The following is a 22,562-nucleotide window of genomic DNA, read 5'->3' on the forward strand; positions in this document are numbered from 1 at the left end:
ACAGATAAAAAGGCAAAATGAAACTAAGCAGTATGAGACAACAGAAAACAAATACTAAGATTATAAATTTAAATCCAACCATACTAATATCACATTTAATATAGTCTAAACACCTTAATATGTTATGAAAGTCATACTGGAAAAAAGAAAAAAATCCAACTTTATGATGTTTACAAAAATACACTTAACTGTAAAGGCACAAATATCAGAAAAGTAAGATAATTGGTAATGATAGACTAACATTTATCAGAAAGAAGTTAGACTAGTTACAACACTAGATAAAGTAGATTTCAGAGCAAAGAATATCACAAGGTTATAGAAGACCATTTCATAATTTAAAAAGATCAGTTCATCAGAACGAGATGAAAATTTCAATGCTATAAACTTTATTTTAATTTTTAAAATTTTATTTTTTGGCCAGCGCCATGGCTCACTTGGCTAATCCTCTGCCTGCGGCACCGGCACCCCGGGTTCTAGTTCCGGTTGGGGCGCCAGATTCTGTCCTGGTTGCTCCTCTTCCAGTCCAGCTCTCTGCTGTGGCCCAGGAAGGCAGTGGAGGATGGCTCAAGTCCTTGGGCCCTGCAGCCGCATAGGAGACCAGGAGGAAGCACCTGGCTCCTGGCTTCGGATTGGCACAGAGTGCCGGCCATAGCGGTCATTTGGAGGGTGAACCAATGGAAAAGGAAGACCTTTCTCTCTGTCTCTCTCTCACTGTCTAACTCTGCCTGTCAAAAAATAAATAAATAAATAATTATTTTTTATTTTTTATTTATTTAATTCTTATAAACTTAATAACAGAAATTGCAATTACAGAAAATAAAAAAACTGATAGAACTAGAGGAGAAACAGATAAAATCCAATATTATCATCAGGGATTTCAATGCCATTATCTCAATTTTTGCTAAAAGAAGAACTTAAAAAAAATCAGAAAGGCTTTAAAATACTTGAAAAACAAAAACCATTAATTTGATCCAACTGGTGTTTACAGGACACCCTCCCCATAAATAGTAGAAGATATATTCTTGGGGCCGGTGCCAAGGCATAGCATGTAAAGAATCGCCTGAGGGGCTGGCACTGTTGCGCTGTAGGTTAATCCACCTCCAGCAGTGCCGGTATCCCTTATGGTTGCCAGTTCGAGTCCCAGCTGCTCCTCTTCTGATCATGTTCTCTGCTATGGCCTGGGAAAGCAGTGGAAAACGGCCTAAGTGCTTGGACCCCTGCAACCATTTGGGAGACCCAGAAGAAGCTCTTGGCTCCTGGCTTTGGATCAGCTCAGCTCCGGCCCTTCTGGCCATTTGGGGAGTGAACTAGCAGATGGAAGATCTTTCTCACTCTCTCTCTTTGTCTCTCCTGTTCTCTCTCTCTAACTCTGCCTTTCAAATAAATACATAAATCTTCAAATATATATATATATATATATATATATATATATATACACACACACACACACACACACATTCTTGGGCCATCTTCTGCTGCTTTTCCCTGGCCATTAGCCAAGGAGCTGGGTTAGAAGTAGAACAACTGGGACAGGAACAGGCACCCACATAGGATGCTGGCAACAAAGGAGGTGGCTTTACATGCTATGCAACAACATTGTCTCCGTAGATACATTCTTTTAAGGCAGACACTGAATACAAGGATAGACCACATTCTAAATAATCAAATTGATCTCAAAAAAAAAAAAAGTTAAATGTTTAATGCTTTAAAAATATATACTCTAACTACAGTAGAATCAAATTAAAAATCAATAACAGATATCTCAAAAATCCCCCTGAAACCATGTAACACACTTCTACATAATCCCTGGAACAAAAATGAAAACAAAGGGAAATTATAAAGAACTGAGTAGAAACAGAAATACACTATAACAAAATCTGTGGAATACCACTAAAGTGATAGTTAAAGCAAATACCTATAATACACAAAAGCTCTCAAATCAATAATCTCCACTAGCATTTAAAAATACAAAAAAGGGAGTAAACTAACCCAAAGTAAGCCAAACGAAAGCTTCAAAAAGGAAATGATAAATATCAAAATAGAAATTAATGAAATGTAAAACAATAGAGAAACCAAAAGCTGATTCTTTGAGAAGATAAATTTCATAACTCTCTGGTTGGACTGATCAATAAAAGAGATGACACAGATTACCAATATTAAAAATGAGAGTGATATCACTAGATTCATTAAGCATGTATTAAAAGAATGACAATGGAATATCATGAGAAACTTATGCCAGTAAATTTGATAACTTAAATGAAGCAGACAAATCCCCTGAACACGCAAGTTGCTAAAAGGCCACTCACAAAGAAATAAGTAGTCTGGATATCCCTGTGATCATTAAAGAATTAAATTAGTAGTTAAAAACCTTACAAGAAAAGATCCAGGCCCAGATGGCTTCACTGGTGAAATCTACTAAAGAAGGAAGAAGCACCACTACTAAGTTTTACTAAATAATGCTAACCAAACTCTTTTTGAAAAGAAATAAAATTTCAGAAAATGAAAAGCTAGAAATATTCCACAACTCATTTATTGATATTGTGATAATCCTGATGGCAAGATAAACAGAAGCACTGAGAGAAAAGAAAGCTTAGTTATGGACCCCAAACAAGTATTTGAATATCAAGCTTTTTGGTAGGTGTCAGGAATTCAACCATGATTAATACAGACAAGCCATGTGTCCTTCTTGAAATTTATAATGTAATTGGACAAATAAATGAGCAATTTTACTTCTTTTATTCTTTCAATAGCCCAGTTTCAGCTTGAGATTAAGCCGTGATCTTAAGGAGACATGATTAGCTAGATAAACTTAGATTCATCTAATTTTCTTATCCATGAAATAGGAACGATAAACATCAACCCTCCTAAAGTTCATAGATTCATGGAGATATTGAACTATGTTCAATATCTTAGTTGGGTGCCTGCCACAGGAAAGGTATGCCCAAGCCATATCTTATGGCTGTAAATAATAATAATAATAATGATAATAATAATAATAATTGAATGAAAGTTTAGACAGCAGAGAACATAAGCCCCCAGCACAGATCACAAGTGAGTGCTTAGCTTCTTGGTAGGGATGTAAGAGAACTTACATACTGAGTTGGAACCAAGGGTAACCTTTTAAAAAGCCACCTTTCTCAAATACCTGCATGCTTGGAACATTTCTAACTCTCTGCTCCTCAGCACCAGTTAATGAAGACTATTTCAGTATATCTCACTAGGAAAGGCAATTGTTTATATTTCCTCATCTCGGTCCCAGAGGTCATACATTCAAAAACCAAGCTCTTCAAACATGACACCTGTAGGCCTTCCCAAGCAGAGAAAAGTCAAATCCTCTTCAGAATCAACTGATTCTGACGTATGGTTTTGAAGATCCAACTCACAGCATTAGAAATTCCTTTCAACCACAGCTTGCTATCCTTCTTTGCTCAAAATCATACAAAACAAAACAAAAAAAAACAAGTGGCACACAGGTTAGACACCAGAAAATCATTAGGGGTAGGCATTTGGTACAGTGATTAAATTGACACTTGGGATGTCCACATCCCATATTGGAGTCCCTGGTTCAAGTCCAGTGTCCTCTGCTTTCAATCCAGCTTCCTGCTAATGCAGAACCTAGGAGGTAACAGATGATAACTAAGTACTTGAGTCCCTGCCACCTATGTGGGGGACTGGATTGAGTTCCAGGATCCTAGCTTTAGCCTGGCCCAGCTGCACTATTGTTTATTTGGGGAGTGAACCAGCCAATGTAAGATAATGTTTGTGTCATTTTGTCTCTCAAATTAAAAAAAAAATGAAAAAATTTTAAAAATTGGAGAGGACATGGTGGTTAAAATGATGCCTGGTCAGCCCTTAAGGCATTTGGATCCAGCTAAAAAGCCCATGAGAGTATTTCAGGCATGGAAAGCCAAGACACTCTGGCAAAAAAAAAAAAAAAAAAAAAAAAACAACAAAAACACCTAAATGAAAGATCTCTGTGAGTGAGATCCTAGTGGAAAGAACGAGCCATCAAAGAAGGAGGTACCTTTCTCTGAAGGGAAGAGAGAATTTCCACTTTGACTATGACCTTGTCTAAATAAGAATGGAGTTGGCAAACTCAAAAGGCTTCCATAGCCTTGGCAACTCATGACAAGAGCCTCAGGTGATTACTGACACCATAAACAAGAGTATCAATTGTTAATCCAACAACAGGAGTCACTGCGCACTTACTCCCTATGTAGGATCTCTGTCCTTAATGTGTTGTACTATGCGAATTAATGGTAAAACTACTACTCAAACAGTACTCTATACTTTGTGTGTCTGTGTGGGTGCAAGTCTGTTGAAATCTTTACTTAGTATATACTACATTGATCTTCTGTATATAAAGATAATTGAAAATCAATCTTGATGTGAATGGGATGGTTGAGGGAGCGGAAGATGGGATGGTTGCGGGTGGGAGGGAAGTTATGGGTGGGAAAAAGCCACTGTAATTGAAAAGCTGTACTTTGGAAATTTATATTTATTAAATAAAAGTTAAAAAAAATGATGCTTGAGTTTGAATACTAGTTCTACTTCTGATCCAGCTTCCTGCTAATACACCTTGGAAGGCAGCATGTTATGGTTTAAGTACTTGGGGCCTTTCCACCCATGTGGGAATCCTAGAATGATTTCCAGGCTTCTGGGTTCAGTCTGGCACAGCCCTGGCTATGGCTGTGGTGGGCATTTGGAAACTGAAAGAGCAGGTGAACAACCTCTTTCTCTCCTCCCACTTTCAAATAAACAGATATTTTAGAAAGCAGAGAATCACTTCACAATCAGCAATGTCTTCTCAATACAGATGACATCTAAAGATGATATCTAAAGCCTTTAGATAACCCCAGTTTCTCTCCTCCAGCATATTATCCCAACAAAATGGAAAGGCATCCACCTACCTGTGTACAGGTCAGTGTCTGTGTATTCATCCACTTTCTTGTGCTGTAGAATATAATCAGAAACCTTGGTCCCGATAGCTGGCTGAACATCTACCCACTCCAAGGAGACCACAGTGCTGGAGGGTTCAACAGTTGGGGACAGCCGCAGCCTGCAGGGGGTGACAAGGAAAGTCACTTGCTTTCCAGCCACCACTGTTGGACCCAAAAAAAGTCTGCATGTATTAAGATCAAGCAGAGGGGGCATTGCTGTGGTGTAGCAGGCAAAGCCGCTGCCTGCAGTGCCAGGATCCCATGTGGGCACCAGTTCAAGTCCCAGCTGCTCCACTTCCAATCCAGCTCTCTGCTATGGCTTGGGAAAGCAGTAGAAGATAGCCCAAGTCCTTGGGCCCCTGCACCCATGTGGGAGACCCGGAAAAACTCCTGGCTCCTGGATTTGGATTGGCGTAGTTCCGACCGTTGTGGCCATCTGGGGAGTGAACCATAGGATGGAAGACCTCTCTCTCTTCCTCTCTCTCACTTTCTCTCTCTCTCTCTCTTCCTCTCTCTCTCTCTCTTCCTTTCTCTCTTTCTCTGCCTCTCTGTAACTCTGCCTTTCAAATAAATAAATCAATCTTAAAAAAAAAAGATCAAGCATTCTCCCCCTTGGTCACACTCCTCCAATCAAGATGACCTTCCTTTATCCCTACATATGGTAAATGTCCTATGTCAGGGCCTTCAAAGATAGTTCCCTCCCCCTAAAATGTGATTCCACCACTTGTTGTCTGGCTTACTCCTACTGTAGTGCAGGGCTCCATTAAAGAGGTTTCTCTGACTATTGCCCCCATAATTCTCCCTATTGGCACACCTCTTATCTTTTATATTTTTCCTATTTAAATTTCCAAGTCTATGTTTTCCTTTTTCTGTTTTCACTCTGGCATCCATCCTGCACCCCTCCCCCCAAGTTGTCATCTCCTTAAGTACACAGACTATTTCCACTTGTCCACTGATATATTCCTCAATCACTGACACATATCAGGTTTTCAAAATTGTTGAGTAAATTAATATAATAACGTTCTATAGGAGAGGTTCTATAGGAGTTCTATAGCAGAGGTTCTAGACATCCAATAAACCTCTGATGAATGCTTCAGTGAAGGAAGAAATGACAGACAGAGTGGCATCATTTAAAACAGCCCAGGCTACAATGTCAGTGCCTATCCTTGTGCCAAGTTTCTGTTCTGCCAAAACTCCTTTCTTTCTCAAAGAAGGAGGTAGGCTCCAGAAACTTCAGAGATCTGGACAGACACAATGGGAACAGAAGCAACTCATGGCCTGGCCTGGCAGACAGGAGTGTGAATCCATGAAAAGTGGTGGCCAAAGGAAGAGGGGCCATACATACGTACACTGGCTGTGGAAGGGGGCTGCAGTTGGGGAGCCCACTGGCATCAAAGGCACTGAGATCACACCTGCACCAGTCATCGATCACGTCCCCTTTCCCTGAACACCAATAGGAACTCATCAGTGCACTCTTGAAGGCCTGGAAAACAAAGAGGACAGAAAAGACCAACATGATGAAGGCTGAGAATAAAGGTGGCAAAGGCCTAATGTAGCCAACCAATGCTTTAGAGCAACTCTTCTAGGCACAGGATACCATATTTTGCCTAAATTCCTATCATCCTACCTCCCCACAACACCTATCCCAAACCATTCAATACTCAGCAGCCAGAATGATTATTGAGACACAGTAGTAACAGCATCCATTTAGAATTTCTCCTGGGCTTGGCACTCTACCTGTGTTAACTTCTTAATCCTTACAACAATCCCATACAATAGATATTATCATTTCCCACTTAATAGATGGGAAAACTGAGGCATATAGTAAGTTGTCTGAGGTTCAGAGCTAGGAAGTGGAAGACATTTTTTTAGTTCAGCTAAGGACAGGACACAAACATTACCTTCTCCTTTCTGCCCCACCCTCTGGCTCAGGTGTGGAAAATGGGTGTGTGCTTGATGCTTGAGTGAATGGTGTGATTTATTTTCTCCATTCACACTGACAATTCAAGGCACGGGGGATTCAGAATCTAAGACAGCTCTCTGAGATTAAAGATTCTAGAAAATGTTGGTCTTTTACTCCTTTGCCAGGTACATATCTTGCCCTTTCTTTGAGTTTTCTTTTTCTTTTATATATATTTTTTTTACTTTCTGTGTGTTTTTTCTTTACTATTTAATTTATTAGAGAGAGAGAATCTATCTCTGATTCTCTGCTTGATTCCTCAAATGCCTACAACAGCCAGGGTTGGGTCAGGCCAAAGCCAGGAGCTAGAAACACAGTCTGGGTTTCCCATTTGGGAAGTAGGGACTCAATTACTTGAGTCACCACCTGCTGCTTCCCAAGGTGTGTATTAGAAGGAAGTTGGAATCAAAAATAGAAACGAGACTAGAACCCAGGCACTCTAAAATGGGATGCAGGTATCCCAAATTGCCAAATCAAATATTGTGCCAACTGACTGCCTCTCTGTGTCGTTTTTAAATGAAAGTCATACCTTTACTATAACAAGAATGCTTCATTTCCCAGGTGTCACTCTGTTAATCATGCATGGTTCAAGAGAATGAAGTACAGTATGTTTGTATAAAGTGGGTCTGCGGTCTCTCCCTTTTGCTACCCAGAAAATAAATCCTGGAGAAGGTATGTATGAGAAATGCTATTGTATAAGCCTTTATCATAGTTTTTTCAGAGGCTTTGACAAGAAAATTCCTTACCCTTATCCTCCCCTAGGGATGAACAAATGATGTAACTCCTCCAGGGTTAAATGTAGTACCCAAAGAAATAAAAAGGACCACAATAAGCACTAAATTACATAGCAAAAGTTGCTTTAAGTGCATCAATAATGTAATCCTCATAATAGTCCTGAGATACTGATATTATCACTGTTATTAACAAATGAGAAAGCTAGGAATCAGAATAGTGAAGCAATTTTCCCAAGATCACACGGTAGGTAAATGGTGGAAGCAGAGTCCCAGCCAGATCTCTACAACTTTCAAGTACAAATCTTTTCTGTTTGGGACCAGCGCTGTGGTGCAGTAGGTTAAAGCCCTGGCCTGAAGTGCCAGCATCCCACATGGGCGCCGGTTCTAGTCTTGGCTGCTCCTCTTCTGATCGAGCTCTCTGCTATGGCCTGGGATAGCAGTAGAAGATGGCCCAAGTCCTTGGGCCCCTGCACCCACGTGGGAGACCTGGGAGAAGCTCCTGGTCCTGGTTCCTGGCTTCGGATCAACGCAGCTCCAGCTGTTGTGGCCATCTGGGGAGTGAACCAGTAGTTGGAAGACCTCTCTCTCTGTCTCTACCTCTTTCTGTAACTCTGTCTTTTAAATAAATAAAATAAAATCTTTAAAAAAAATCTTTTCTGTTTAACCATGCAGAGCAGTAGGATTAATCCAAAATAAGGTTTCTAGATTCAGTAAATAAAAATACAGAATTTCCAATCAAATTTCAATTTCAGACATCTATTTTTAGTATGAGTATATTCCATGAATAATCTTAAATAAAGTGCCTAGGCCAGGATTTGACACACAGTTAACAGTACTGTTCCTACTAGATGCCAGAGTCTATGCTGGGAATAAATCTCTGTTCTACCCTCACCAGAAGAGAGCACCCTCCTGAGGACAGAGTCCATATGTGACAGCATGAGGGCAGACTGACAGATGCTTTCTCCTTCCAATGACATATTCTTTCTCCTTTAGTAAAATTAACATGCACAACTACTCATGGCTGAAGACTCAGTAACATCTCCAGCCAGCACTAAGAGTTTAATTACCGTAATGGTGAAATCCAGGGCCATGGGGAAAAGTGACACAGATGGTAAGACTGTGCTGGACTCCAGCAATCAGAGGAAGAGAGAACATCCTGTTTTGTGTGTGTAGTGTGTGTGTGTGTGTGTGTGTGTGTGTGGTGGTTTTTGTAATCAATAGGAGCTTAAGTTTGGTGGAAAACAAAACAAGAAATCTCTCTGGATTTGGTGCGTTTCACCATCCAGGCAGTTCTTGGGAAGAAATCCTGCCTGTGAGTCTCTGCATTCACTGGCTCTCTCCCAAAACCCTGAGGAACAGAATGGGGACTGGTGCAAGGGCCAGGCAAACCCTGGATAGAGCACAAACACACCCTGATAAAAGGCCCACATCAAACAGGGAGCCCTTGCAAGGCAGCAAAAGCCAGCATCGTGTCAGCGCAGGATCACTCTTTCCTTACGTCTTCAGTCCTTGCAACACTCCATCTAGAGTCCAAGTAAATCCCAGGAGAGGAGGACCATGAGACGTTCCAGCTTCACGGGCCTCTAAATCATCTAATCTAATCCGTTGTACAGATGCAGATACAGTGGTTCAGAGAGGCCAGTTGGCTGGCCTGAGGTGATAGAACAACTTTGTGATGAAACTTCCCTATTCCCCCATTTAATGCTCAAAATTACCCGTAGAGATGAATGTCCTGTCTTCATTTACAGAGGAACGTGGAGGAAAAGGGAGGGACTTGAACAGAAGTCCATTTGAATCCTGGCACCCTTGATCTTCCTAGGTCACACAGGAACAATAAATGCCAAGATTTCATCCAAAATATCCTTTTCAGCTGTTCCGCTTGTGTCATGTGCTTGTTTGTGTGTGTATGTATGTGTCTGTGTGTGTTCTTGGAAGAAAATGAAACCTTACACTGGAGGCATTGTTGACTTCTGGCTTTTGAGTAAGTGAAGGGACCTAGGAAACAAATCCTTCACTTAATATGAGGGCTACATTTGCATGGCCATTGGTTTTCATAACAAAGAAGGTTTGCATTTCCACAACTTGTAAATGCTTCCAACTTCTGGCTAATTAGCTAGCAAACCAAGCTGAGCAGGAGGAGAAAAGAGCCACAAAAATGTTAAGCAATCAAAATAAACTAGGATTTATTCCTGACTCTATTGTTACTTCCCTATTTGAATTGCACAAGTGATTCCTCTTTCTAAGCCTCAACTTCCCCATCTGCAAAATGAGGGGGCAGAATATATATTTTCGAAGGTTTGTTTAAGTTCAATAAACATTGAATGAACTTTTTACTGCATACCACATGCCATCTAGAAATGAAGAAAAGGGATGAACGAGACTCAGTCACTAACTTCAAAGGATTCATGGTTTCATGGTAAAGACACACACAAACAATTACAATTACCACGGTTCAAGTACTATGAAGTAATACAACAGGAGGCTGTGGGAATACAAAAGAAGGGGCCCTTCCAGCTCTAAAAATTATGACAATGTCTTAGGAATCTCCAACTTTAAATAAACATCCTGTATTTGATTAAGATATTTGGGACCATCTACACAGAACATCAGGAAGCCCATACATTAAATTCCACATTCTCTATTTCCAATCACTGCATTTTTTCAGATTTTTTTTAAAAGATTTATTTTATTTATTTGAAAGACAGAGTTACAGAGAGAGGTAGAGACAGAGAGAGAGGTCTTCCATCCGCTGGTTCACTCCCCAGATGGTTGCAACGGCTGGAACTGTGCCGATTCGAAGCCAGGAGCCAGGAACTTCTTCCAGATCTCCCATGTGGGTGCAGGGGCCATCCTCCACTGCTCTCCCAGGCTACAGCAGAGAGCTGGATGGGAAGAGGAGCAGCCAGGACTAGAACCCGGCGCCCATATGGGATGCCTGCGCTTCAGGCCAGGGCTTTAACCCACAGCGCCAGCCTCAGATAAAATGTTAAAGATCGTGATTTTCTGTATCATGAGGGTGTTAGTTTGCATAAGTCCAAAAAGATGTCCTGAAGACCTCACTTGTTGCCTCATGCATTTTGTTATATACATAGTAAGAATGAGCTTAGTCATATGGTTGTCCAACACACAACAAATGAAGAGGAGGAAGGTTTTCTACAGATAAAACAAACTATTATCTTTTTATTACTTGTCTCCATTTCAGTGTCTAACACAGTAAGTAGCATGTAACTTAAGTCAGTCAATATTTCTTGAATTGCATTAAAGGTTCCCATGGATGTTGAATGAAACAAATCAATTTCTAAATGATAAAAGCAAAGAAAGGGTATGTGTAGGTTTGTGATTCTCTTTTTCCTCAATGTTCCTTTGATCTCCCAAGGCAATTGGGTGCCTCCAGTCAAACACGGAGAGATCAACCCTGGCTTGCCTCTCTATCTCACGTTGTATCTGTCTCAAAGCTATCCTCCCTTCCCTTATTCCCTGCTGTATCCCCAGTTCAGGTTACTAATTCATCTTCTACAGGCAACGGACATGGCCTCTGGACTGGTCTACCAACTCCAGTGTCACCTTCTCCAGCACATTCTCACAGATTTCTAAAATGTCACTGCTTATTCTGCCCTTTTGTTTACTTTGACCCCTTCAAAAGTTTCACTGACTTTTAGTTAAAGCCTGCAATAATGAACGACACATTCACAGCTCTTTGTTCTTCAGCCTGTGGCTCTTCTCCCATTTTACCCTCTCGGCCCCCATTCTATGATTCACTCATCCCAACTAGTTATAGAACTGTGCTCTTTCATACCCACAAGCCTTTTTTCATGCTGAGCCTTTGGTCTGAAAAACTCTTTCCCCACTTCTTCTGCCTTGTTAAATGCTAGAAAACTTTACTGCCCACTGGGACCCTACCACACTTTGTGAGATTCTTTTGTCTCTCTTTGATTCAATTGTGCACATTTCACATTCCCTGGCATTTTGTCTGTTTATGTGTATTTTTTGGTTATCAGACAGTGAACTCTTCTAGGGCAAGTAGATATGTGATTCACCTCTGTGCCCCCAGCTCCAAGAAAAAGAGTACAAGATTGAGTCCCCAGAGAGGTGTTAAATTCCATAAATATGGAATGGATACTCTGCCAGGGATTAAACTTGTACCCTTGCTGTGGTTGTGCTTTTCTAGCAGAATAGATGACAGTCATCAATGTGGCCACCATAAAAGGGCTAACTTCCTTCTAAGCCACTGAAAGGGAGTTGAGGCAGACTATGGAAGTAGAGTTCCTTTCAGAAGTGATTGAGATTACTGCTTGGAGGAGAGGATGTTGATTGCTCTTTTGTTTTTGTTTTTTTGTTGTTGTTTGTTTGTTTATTTTGCCTAGAATGTGGTTGGAGGTATAAAATAAGATGCTTCTAGGGATCTAGAAAGAGGTGGAAGACAACAGTTGACATCCCAGCTTTGTAGGGTGATCAATTGCTGAGCCCATGCTGATTGTATGTTTAGTTGGTCAGCAGAGACCAAAACTGATGAACACAATAAGCACTGCAATGGACATCGCACCAGGAGTCTCTAATCCAGCCCAGAATGCTGGGATAGGTTCTACCTCAGTTATCTGTCATTCAGTCATCAGCATACCTTCTTCATGATGGCTACCAAAGATTCTCATCACCAATTCCCTGTAGTTATAGGAGGTAGAGAACAGACCTATAGCACCAAATATGAAATAAGATACGCCTACATCAACAGTGAGAAGATTAGTTGGTCATCTTTTTACATATCAGTGAATGTATAATAAATTGTGATGTATGATTATATATCATACATGAGGGAGAGAAGTGGATCATGTTAGTTGACTTAAGTCTTCTAATTCCCAAACAAAGCAGGAAGGCAGGTGTGATGAGTCATCTCAAGGAAGCAGCAAGGAGGAAGTAAATGGAGCTTGTGGGGAGCAACTCAGACTAGACTAAGTTACTGGAATTAAGACTTATTCTATGCATCTGCTCTCCCACAATATGGCGCTGGGAGAGGAGGAAACAGCTTCTACACAGCTGCCTCCAGTTCAACCAATAAACTGTAGGACCTGCTCCTGATTGGAGGAGAGCAGCGTACTCGGCTTGTGGGTAGCAGAGTTGGGATTGGTGGAAGAGGACTATAAAGGAGGAGAGAGACAACATGCACCAGGAACAGCTAAGGGGAACATCTATCTGAAGGAACACCTGTGCAGCCCCCGAGAGAGCCGGCCAGGGGTGTGCCGCTCCCCTGAGGAAGTGGGGAAAGTGGCAGGGGGCCCGCCCTTCCATGGAGGTGGAAGGGATGGTAGCCAACCCGGGAAGAACCAGCAGCAAACCCGGGAAGGGCCGAGCAGACGAAAGAACAGCGCAGGGTCCTGTGTCGTTCCTCCACGAAGAGGGGGAGCGACAGAGCTGAGCAAAAGCAAGTGGAAACCTTAAATCATATCCATAGCCTAGGAGTTAGCAGACAAACAAGAAATTTCAGTGTCATAGATCTCTGGCATTTCAAATCCAGAAGGGTCCCGAGAAGTGATATGGGCCCTCACGTCTTTGAACAGACTGAGTCCCAACCAGAAGAAACACTCATTACAGCAGGTTTTCTACTTTCAATTTAAATATTTATTTATTTGAAAGTCAATAGTGATAGAGTGGAAGGAGGGGGAGAGAAAGAAAGAAAGAAAGAAGGAAGGAAGGAAGGAAGGAAGGAAGGAAGGAAGGAAGGAAGGAAGGAAGGAAGGAAGGAAGGAAGGAAGGGAAGGAAAGAGAGACTCTTCCATCCATTGGTTCAATCCCCAAATGGCCATAACAGCTGATGCTGGGCCAGACTGAAGCCAGGAGATAGGAACTCATCCAGATCTCCCAAATGGGTGACAGCAGCCCAAATACTTGGGCCATCTTCAGCCGCCTTACCATGTACATTAGCATGGAGCTAGTTGTGACATGGAGCAGCTGGGACTTGCACACATGCTCTGATATGGGATGCTGGTGTTGCAGGCAGCAACTTTACCTCTTGTGCCACAACACCAACATTATTTCTGTCCTGGGTTCAAGTTACTATAGTTTTACTGGGACATGAATAGCATTTACTGAAAGTGTAGTAAATACTTCACTACACATGATCTCATCCAGTCTGGTCAATAGCCTTATGTGGTAAGTAGATTCTGCTGTTACTGTCCCCATTTTACAGATGAGATAACTAAGGTCTAAGGGGGCCAAACAGAAAGTGGTAGACCCAGTCCTTGAGCTCACATCATCTGTGTGGAATCCCACATGCCTAATTGTTATAATCACAAGCAATATTCTCAGCTATTGGCAGTAGTATTTAATATTCACTGAGTGTTAACTACAAGCCAGACATTTCTTTTAAGTTATTTGCATGACAGAAGAATTTCAGGAAATGCCAATATTCTCTGATTTGCTGTGTGATCTCAGTAAGTTCCCCCTCTTCTCTGGGTCTTATTGTCACCTGTTAATTTCTTCAAATTGGACATGCAGATAATAATAATGGTATTATTTCTGATAATTTTTTGATTTATGCTTGGATTTTGCTTTTTCTCAAGTTCTGGCCACAATTTCTCCTTTGTAGCTTTCTTCTGATACATATATTTCCTGGAATTGCCTGCCAGCAGGGAAAACTATGGAGGAAGTAAAAGGATCAGTGGTTTCTAGGAGTGAGGGAGGAAAGGATGATGAACAGGTAGAGAAAGGGAGATGTTTCGGAAAGTGAAAATGCTTCTCATGACATCATAATGGTGGTTCCTGTCATCATAGATTTGTCCAAATTCAGAATTACAATACTGGGAGGGAACCCTAATGTAAGCTGTAGGTTTTGGGTGATAAAGATGTGGCAGTGCAGGTGCATCGATTACAGCAAATATTCCACTCTGGTGTGGGGTGCTGATAGAAGGGGAGGCTGTGTGTGTGTGTCAGTAAAAGGTATATGGAAACTCTCTGCCTTCTTTTCTCAAATTTTGCTGGGAAGCTAAAACTTCTCTAAAAAGAGTCTATTTGACTTCTTGCCTGCTAACATTCTCTCTGTAGAGGAAGTCACAGAAGCAACCTTTTGAAACTATTTATAGGTTATGAAGGAAGAGGGAGTGAAATAATGAGCCTACTAAGCATCTCCTTAGTCTAAGCCTGGTACTAGGGTCATCTGTCCCATTAGTCCCATAATCTTCCCAACAACCTGCAGATGCAGCAACCCCACTATCCCTAGTAACCCTTAACAGATGAGCATGTGAGAGGTCAGAGACATTGGTTCAGGTTTGCCCAGAAAGGACACAACACAGTAGAGCAGTCTCCTTTAGACACTCAACTCCAAATCTTACACCTTGCCCCCTGACCTTCTTTAACCTACCTCTTATTTTCAGCCTCGGATCCCCTCATACAGTGAATAAATACTAACTGGCAAGGACCCATTTCCTATATAAAGAATTGTGCAGCTCGATCTATGACTCTATAAATCACAGAAATGACACCTAATTTCCCCTGTCAGGATAAACTTCACTTTTCAAGCCATTCTTCCTGAATGATGAGAGCCTGACAGAACAGCTCCTTAATCTGTGTGACAGGAAGAAGACATTTAGAGTCAGCCAAACCCCCCTCTTGCCACACTTACCTCCGCTAATGAAAAAATATTAGAGAATAAATATACAACCCACTGAGATGTTCCTGCACAGGGCTCTGTCAGCTGTTTTTTCCCAACATGCACAGAGGCAAGATGATAGGATGATAGGACCCTTAGGCAAGGAGCTATTTTTCTTGTCAGTTACTCCCATGTTTCAGCTCCCAACATTTTATGTAGAAGACGAAACACTAGGTCTTAATACATTAAAAATAACAGTATTTTTTAACGATTCTATATGCCAGACACAGTTATCTGTTTGACACACAACGACTCATTTAATTTTCACAGTTACACCATGAATTGAATACTCTCCAGTTGTTCCCATGATGTAGATGGTGAGACTGAGACCCCAGAGTGCTTGGGCTCCTTTCCATGGCCAAATAGCCATTATTTAGCAGAGCAAAATTCAAAATCACATTTCTCAAATTTGAAAGCCTAAATATTTAACCACGCTGAGCTGAATGTGCCTCCATGTGATCCTGGAAAATGTTGAAATTTTAAAATGTTTGAGGATCCTGTAGCTTAATCAATATGACACATCTAGGGTGATTTGGAGTTTGGATTCAAATACAGGTCAGATTCTAAATGCTGAATCCTATTCTCTGTCTTGATCACTTTTCTTAAATATTGGTGGTAGTTGAGGTACATGATATATTCTCAAGTAGAGGTGGGCCACTGGGTAACTTTGCTTTCATCAGTCCCAAATCTCTCTTGCTCAGAACAACATTCAAAAGTGTGTTTCCAGGGACATAAGTTCAATGGGATATTAACTAACTTGGAGTTCAATAAAATTAAGGAGGACATACAGGCTCTTTCTGTAGTCAGATCAATTTGGAAAAAACTACATTAAACAAAACTAAGGAGATTGTTTTATATAGCACTTTCTGAGCCACTAATATGTTAATAGTGGCTGGGAAGTCTTGAGAAGGTGATGTAAAACATGCAGCATTTCCAGGAGCCACCATTGTGGCACAGTAGATGAAGTTGCCACCTACCATGCTGGAATCCCATATGGGTGCCAGTGCACGTCACCAGCTGCTCCACTTCTGACCTAGCTCCTGCTAATGGCCTGAGAAAAGTAGCAGAAGGTGGACCAAGTGTTTGGTTCTCTGCCACCCATGTGGGAGACCCAAATTGAACTCTTGGCACCTGGCTCGCCTTGGCCCAATCTTGGCCATTGTGGCCATCTGAGGAGTGAGCCAGCAGATGGAAGATCTCTCTATGTCTCTCCCTCTCTCTCTGTAACTCTGATTTTCAAATAAACAAACAAGAAACAAATATTTTAAATGCAGCATTTCCAAAATATACTTGTCCATGTAACTTCTTTTCCCATGTGTCATCTGAGGAGCTAGCACTCTGGTGAGTCTTCTCCAGGTTGTGTCAATCTTGATCCTAGCCTGGACTCAGAGCCCTCTGCCCACCAAGAGGCTCATGAAAGACAGTTCTTCCCAGCTCCTCGGTGACTGTGACCTCGGCCAAGTCAGTCTTCCTAGGGCCTTGGTTAACTTGCCTATAAAACAAAGGTGTTGAACATTCTTGTCTCTGAGGCGCTGACCTTCTGATAACGCCATGAGTACAAAAATCATGTCTAGCTCTGGCTTCCAGACAAAGCCCTAGATGATCCTAATGATCTGAGCCCACCACAACTCTAGCTCCCAGCCCACAGATTCTTCCATACCAAATTAGTTACTCTAAGTCGTTTGGATGTCTTTGTGCCAATGTACAACCACCCAAATCTCTGGCCTTTGTTTCTCCCTCCAGCATAAACTCTTGCCACCATCCTTTCTACATTCTATTCTCTACCTTTTCCACCTTTTCTACTCTCCAAGCTTTCTCACCTCTAGCTTTCACATGCTACTTACTCTTCTGGCAACACTTCTCCTCCACCTGATAACTTCCTCCACTATTTATCCATCCGCTCTCAGCTTAAAGACCACATGTCCCAGTCAGCCTCCTCTAACCTCCTAATCTGGAGCAGATTCCTTCCCTTATAATACATCTTGTTCTACCACTTCTTATAACAAGACTTACGTTATCTTCTCTCACCTATTTCATCACTTATCTGTCTTTTCTCAGTTGGGACTTGCTGGCCTGAATGCTTTGTTTACTATTTAGCTACAAGTGTCTAATAGAGTAGTCTCAAGAATCAAGCAATCAATTGAGAATACCGATAATGGCTATAAATAAATATTCAATGGAAAATGGTCTTTTTGCTTTTTATTTGTTAAACATCTTATTTGGTTAAGTATTAAGCCTTTTTGTTGTAGTGCAAATTTAAAATACTTTATCTCAAAATCTTAAAAAAACAAAAGGAGAAGAAAAAATGGAAAGAAGGAAAGAGGGGGAGAGGCAAAGGGAAGGGGAAGGTAATATCATAATGTTCTTAGAACCGTATCTACAAATAACATTGAACCTATCCATATATAATTAAAATTTAAAAAATTAAAAAAAAAACAAAACCATCAATTGGGCTACCATACGTTAGTTAATGCTAATCCTCACATATCTATCCTATCCCTTTGCCTTAGCTTGGTAGATTCTCCTGTTTCTAGCCTCAGGATAATTCTGTGCTCTTAACCTCTCCATGCTCATACCAGACACCACCCTCACTCCTGAGAAGAACTCAGGAGCTCTGTGATTCAAAGCTCTTGACTTAAAGGCTTTCCACAACTTCTAATAGAAAATAAGTTTGTCTAAACTTTATGCACAAAGCACTCAACATAGCAGAAGGAATAAGTGAAAAAAAATTTTGAATCCCATTTTGTTTTTGTCTATCTATGCAGATTGTTTTATTCCATAAAAGATTGGTTTGGTTTTAATATAAACAATGGAAATTTCTTTAAAATGATTCTCACAGATTGATCTTTGGACCTCATCTCTCTCATTACCTGAAATACCTGTCAGTAATTCAGATTCCCAGGTTGAACTCAGACTGAGTGACTCATAATCCTGGGAGAGGTGCCCCAGAAATTGGGATTTTTATAAGCTTCCAGGAGATACTTAGGAACTATTATGTTGAAGGATCTCTTATTTTATACTGTGGCTTTGGATATTGGCACTGCAAAAGTTTGGTACTCCAGTTTCAAAACTGGAAAACCTACAGGATTTTCACAGATCCTTGCCAGGTTTCAGATATAAGAATACAGTTTGATAGTCATATTTTAATTAAATGGTCCTGTTGCTTTAGCCAGGACTAGTTAGATCAAACTTGATTTCCTGACCCAAACTGGACCAACCAGAATTTTTTTCTTGGGGCTTTAGATTCAGATGTTCATTGATCTCTTTGACCACTTGAATGAGCTGATATTAAACACAGAATTTGAATTGGCTAGGCTGGGCTTATCATGTGTCGCTCCCCGTCTTCGTGGGGGAACGACACAGGACCCTGCGCTGTTCTTTCGTCTGCTCGGCCCTCCCCGGGTTTGCTGCTGGTTCTTCCCGGGTGGGCTACCGACCCTTCCACCTCCGTGGAAGGGCGGTTCCCCCTAGCCACTTTTCCCCACTTCCGCGGGGGAGCGGCATACCGCCAGCCGGCTCTCTCGGGGGCTGCACAGGTGTTCCTTCAGATAGATGTTCCCCTTAGATGTTCCTGGTGCATGTTGTCTCTCTCCTCCTTTATAGTCCTCTTCCACCAATCCCAACTCTGCTACCCACAGGCCGAGTACGCTGCTCTCCTCCAATCAGGAGCAGGTCCTACAGTTTATTGGTTGAACTGGAGGCAGCTGTGTAGAAGCTGCCTCTCCCTTCTCAGCGCCATATTGTGGGAGAGCAGATGCATAGAATAAGTCTTAATTCCAGTAACTTAGTCTAGTCCGAGTTGCTCCCAGTTGCTCCCCACAGATTCCCCTTTCTTTTTATTTTTGGCGTTGATACGCGCCTGTCTTCGGTGCCCCGCGGCACACACTCTGCTCTGCTTGCTAGAGTTGCCCACAGGTGCTTACAAGCCTACCAATCAGGGAAACCGAATCCGGGTCCTCTCTTCGCCATGTTGCGAGGAGGTTTTTAGGCACTGATGCGTGCCTGTGTTCGGTGCCCTGCAGCGCATGCTCTGCTCTGCTAGAACTGCCTGCAGGTGCTTACAAGCCCTAGCAATCAGGCAAACCGAATCCAAGCCTTCTCATTGCCGTATTGTGGGGAGACTTATTGGTGTTGATTCGTGCCTATCTTCGGTGACCTGCAGCTCATACTCTGGTCGAGCTGCCTGCTGGTGCTTACCACCTTACTAATCAGGCAGACCGAATCCAAGCTCTCTCATTGCCATGTTGAGGGGAGGCCTTATTTTTCTCTATTTCTCTATCTCCGGGCATTCCTATCTCTCCCATTTTACTTCTATCTACCAGCATTCCTATTTTTCTCATTTTACTTCTAAACTTCTGTTTCTCTTATCCCTGCGGCTTCCCGGCGCCCGCCCCGAGGCTGCTTCTCAGTGGCTTCCCGGCTCTGAGCCGCTTCAGCACGCACTTCTCTCATCTGCGTGGCTTCCCGGCGCCCGCCCCGAGGCTGCTTCTTGGCACCTCACCGCCCCACGGCGACTTCCCGGCTTTGCACCGCTTCAGCCCGCGCTTCTCTCATCTGCGTGGCTTCCCGGCGCCCGCCCTGCGGCGGGCTCCCGGCTCTGCGCGGCTCGGCTTCGCGCGCACACTCCACAGTCTCCACACCCTTCGCGCCCGCACCACGGCCTCGCGCCAGCCCCGCGTTCCCTATCTATTCACGCCCCGTGCTCTCTCTGCACGTGGCGGCTTCCACGAGTCACACAGCGTAGCTTACGTTTCCGCCACTAGTATTCAATCTAAGTTCCCCGGGCTAACCTGGCGAATTCAACCTAGTTCACGCGTCTGCGCCTTTCGGTCTGGCTTCCCGTCCTTTGTTCCCCAGGCTAATCTGACGGATTCCAACCTGGCGGCCCACATCTCTGCCTCTGGTTCCAGATTTTCGCCTTTTGCTCCCCGGGCTGACTTGAAGAATTCCAAGCTGGCTTACGTCTCCACCTCGGCCTGCACTTGTGGCTTCATCCTCCCTAACATATTTTTCTCTACCCGGTATGTTTCCTAACTTTTCTTCCCACAATATTCCCCTCTCACTTCTCCTGGCTTCTCCCCACAGTCCGTATCCGAGTCCAAGCCTCCTCTAGGTTTCACTTTCGCTTTCAATCTCCTAGCTTCCCCGCCATAGTCCGCATCCGAGTCTATGAAAGCTTTCACTTTCGCTTTCAATCCTAACTTCTTTCCCACAGTCCATATCTGAGTCTATGCCTAGGCTTTCAATAGCTTCTTCCGGCACCTTTTCCGTCCGGCTTTCCCTAGGCTCTTTGCTAGTCTCTCTCTCTGGTAATTTCCTACTTCTTCCCGTTTCTTCTCTCCTAGGTTTCCTATCCGAGTCACGGCACCATTATGTCGCTCCCCCTCTTCATGGAGGAACGACACTAAACCCTGCCTAGGCTTCATATCCGAGTCACGGCACCATTATGTCACTCCCCGTCTTCGTGGGGGAACGACACAGGACCCTGCGCTGTTCTTTCGTCTGCTCGGCCCTCCCCGGGTTTGCTGCTGGTTCTTCCCGGGTGGGCTACCGTCCCTCCTCCTCCGTGGAAGGGCGGTTCCCCCTGCCACTTTCCCCACTTCCGCGGGGGAGCGGCATACCGCCAGCCGGCTCTCTCGGGGGCTGCACAGGTGTTCCTTCAGATAGATGTTCCTGGTGCATGTTGTCTCTCTCCTCCTTTATAGTCCTTCCACCAATCCCAACTCTGCTACCCACACGCCGAGTACGCTGCTCTCCTCCAATCAGGAGCAGGTCCTGCTGTTTATTGGTTGAACTGGAGGCAGCTGTGTAGAAGCTGCCTCTCCCTTCCCAGCGCCATATTGTGGGAGAGCAGATGCATAGAATAAGTCTTAATTCCAGTAACTTAGTCTAGTCCGAGTTGCTCCCAGTTGCTCCCCACAATCATGTATTATGTTGAGATATATAGTAAGAACAGATGAGAAACACAGACACAGACACAGACACACACACATACACGTGGGGGGTTGGTGGGGAGAGAGAGAGAGAGAGATGACAGAATCTGGGATTATCACTGAAAGTGCCTATCTAGCTGCTTAAAGTTCATCTGTACTCTCTATCTTTGAATTACATGAGAAATCACTATATCATGCTTTTTTCCCTTTTTCACTTATTACATTTCAGTGAGTTACTATTTGTTACCATTAAAATAACTTTGACTAGGAGAAGTATAAATATTCTTTTTCTGAGCCTGGCAAATAGGGCCCTTCACCAATGATGCCAAACAGTTTCTATAGTCTTAAATCCCACTACCACAGTTTTTCCTAGTACTACAGAGTAGCTACATAGAACCACTTATCATGGATCGGGTACGCAACAAACTTCTATGCCACTATGTCTGCACATAGTTTCCCTCAGCCTATAACATGTTTTCACTGTTCTACTTTTGATCAAATCATATTCATTCATTAAGACCCACCGTAACTGCAATTGTTTCCAAACTTCATCTTGGATAACACATCTGTTAACACATCTGATTTTACTGAATTATTTATTTGTATATCTGTCCCCTCTACTGGACCATGAATTATTTACAATTTGTATCAGAAGCTCCTTGCACAAGGCAAACCCAAAGAAGGGACTCCATAAATGTTTGTAGCATGAATGAGTATAGAATGAGTGAATGGTAAAATATAAGGGAGAGAAGACTGGTAGCCTTTTGGGTGTCTGATCTATGTGATCCTAGCAGACCTGCTCAGTCATCAGGGCAATAGATTGTGCTTACATTGTTCTAAACTATCTCCAGACCATTTGTCCTGCCTGTCACTGAGCTGATAGCAATTGTGAAAGTGATGAATAGCAGACCAATTATGAGCAATAGAAAACATCGGTTATAACTCCAGGGAGAAGACGCAGCCATATCAGTAGCCTCATCCATCTGACCGTGAGTCATCTTCCCAAGGCATCTTGCCCTGTGACCTTGAACTGCCAAGGGCTTCTTAGACTTGGACAAATCCAAGCTTTTCAGAGGAAGCCTCCTCCTCTCAGTCTGTCTCCTACAAGGCGTTGCTCCTGGCCCACTCAGTCCTGGAAGGGGAAACCTGGATGGAACCCACATACTTTTCCTAAGGGAAGTCTTTAGCCAAGGATCAACCCCACCCAATAGAAAAGAACTGTCTTCTAAGGCCTACTATCCTTTGACAGGCATCTCCCCTGTGGTGAGAACATCTGGAGATGAGAGGCGGGTGGGAAGATTTCAAGTGGAGGATTTGTCCAAGATTGTAGAGTTTACGTTGCTAAATGCTAGCTTA

At 42.8% G+C, this 22,562-nt stretch overlaps 1 protein-coding gene across 6 annotated transcripts in view; it reads right to left on the minus strand.

Moving 5' to 3' along the window:
• ASTN2 (astrotactin 2) overlaps window positions 1-22,562 on the minus strand; it is a 1,018,233-nt gene that overhangs the window by 162,329 nt on the left and 833,342 nt on the right. For all 6 annotated transcript variants that reach the window (XM_008273385.3, XM_070066427.2, XM_070066421.2 and 3 more), the window contains 2 exons: window positions 6,290-6,423; window positions 4,911-5,059 (listed from right to left, as the gene is read on the minus strand). In XM_008273385.3, coding sequence (XP_008271607.3) covers window positions 4,911-5,059; window positions 6,290-6,423 — 283 coding nt within the window. The remainder of the gene's footprint in view (window positions 1-4,910; window positions 5,060-6,289; window positions 6,424-22,562) is intronic.

Source organism: Oryctolagus cuniculus, chromosome 1 (genome assembly GCF_051225735.1).
Source record: "Oryctolagus cuniculus isolate XC-2025 breed Fujian yellow rabbit chromosome 1, ASM5122573v1, whole genome shotgun sequence".
Taxonomy (NCBI): Eukaryota; Metazoa; Chordata; class Mammalia; order Lagomorpha; family Leporidae; genus Oryctolagus; species Oryctolagus cuniculus.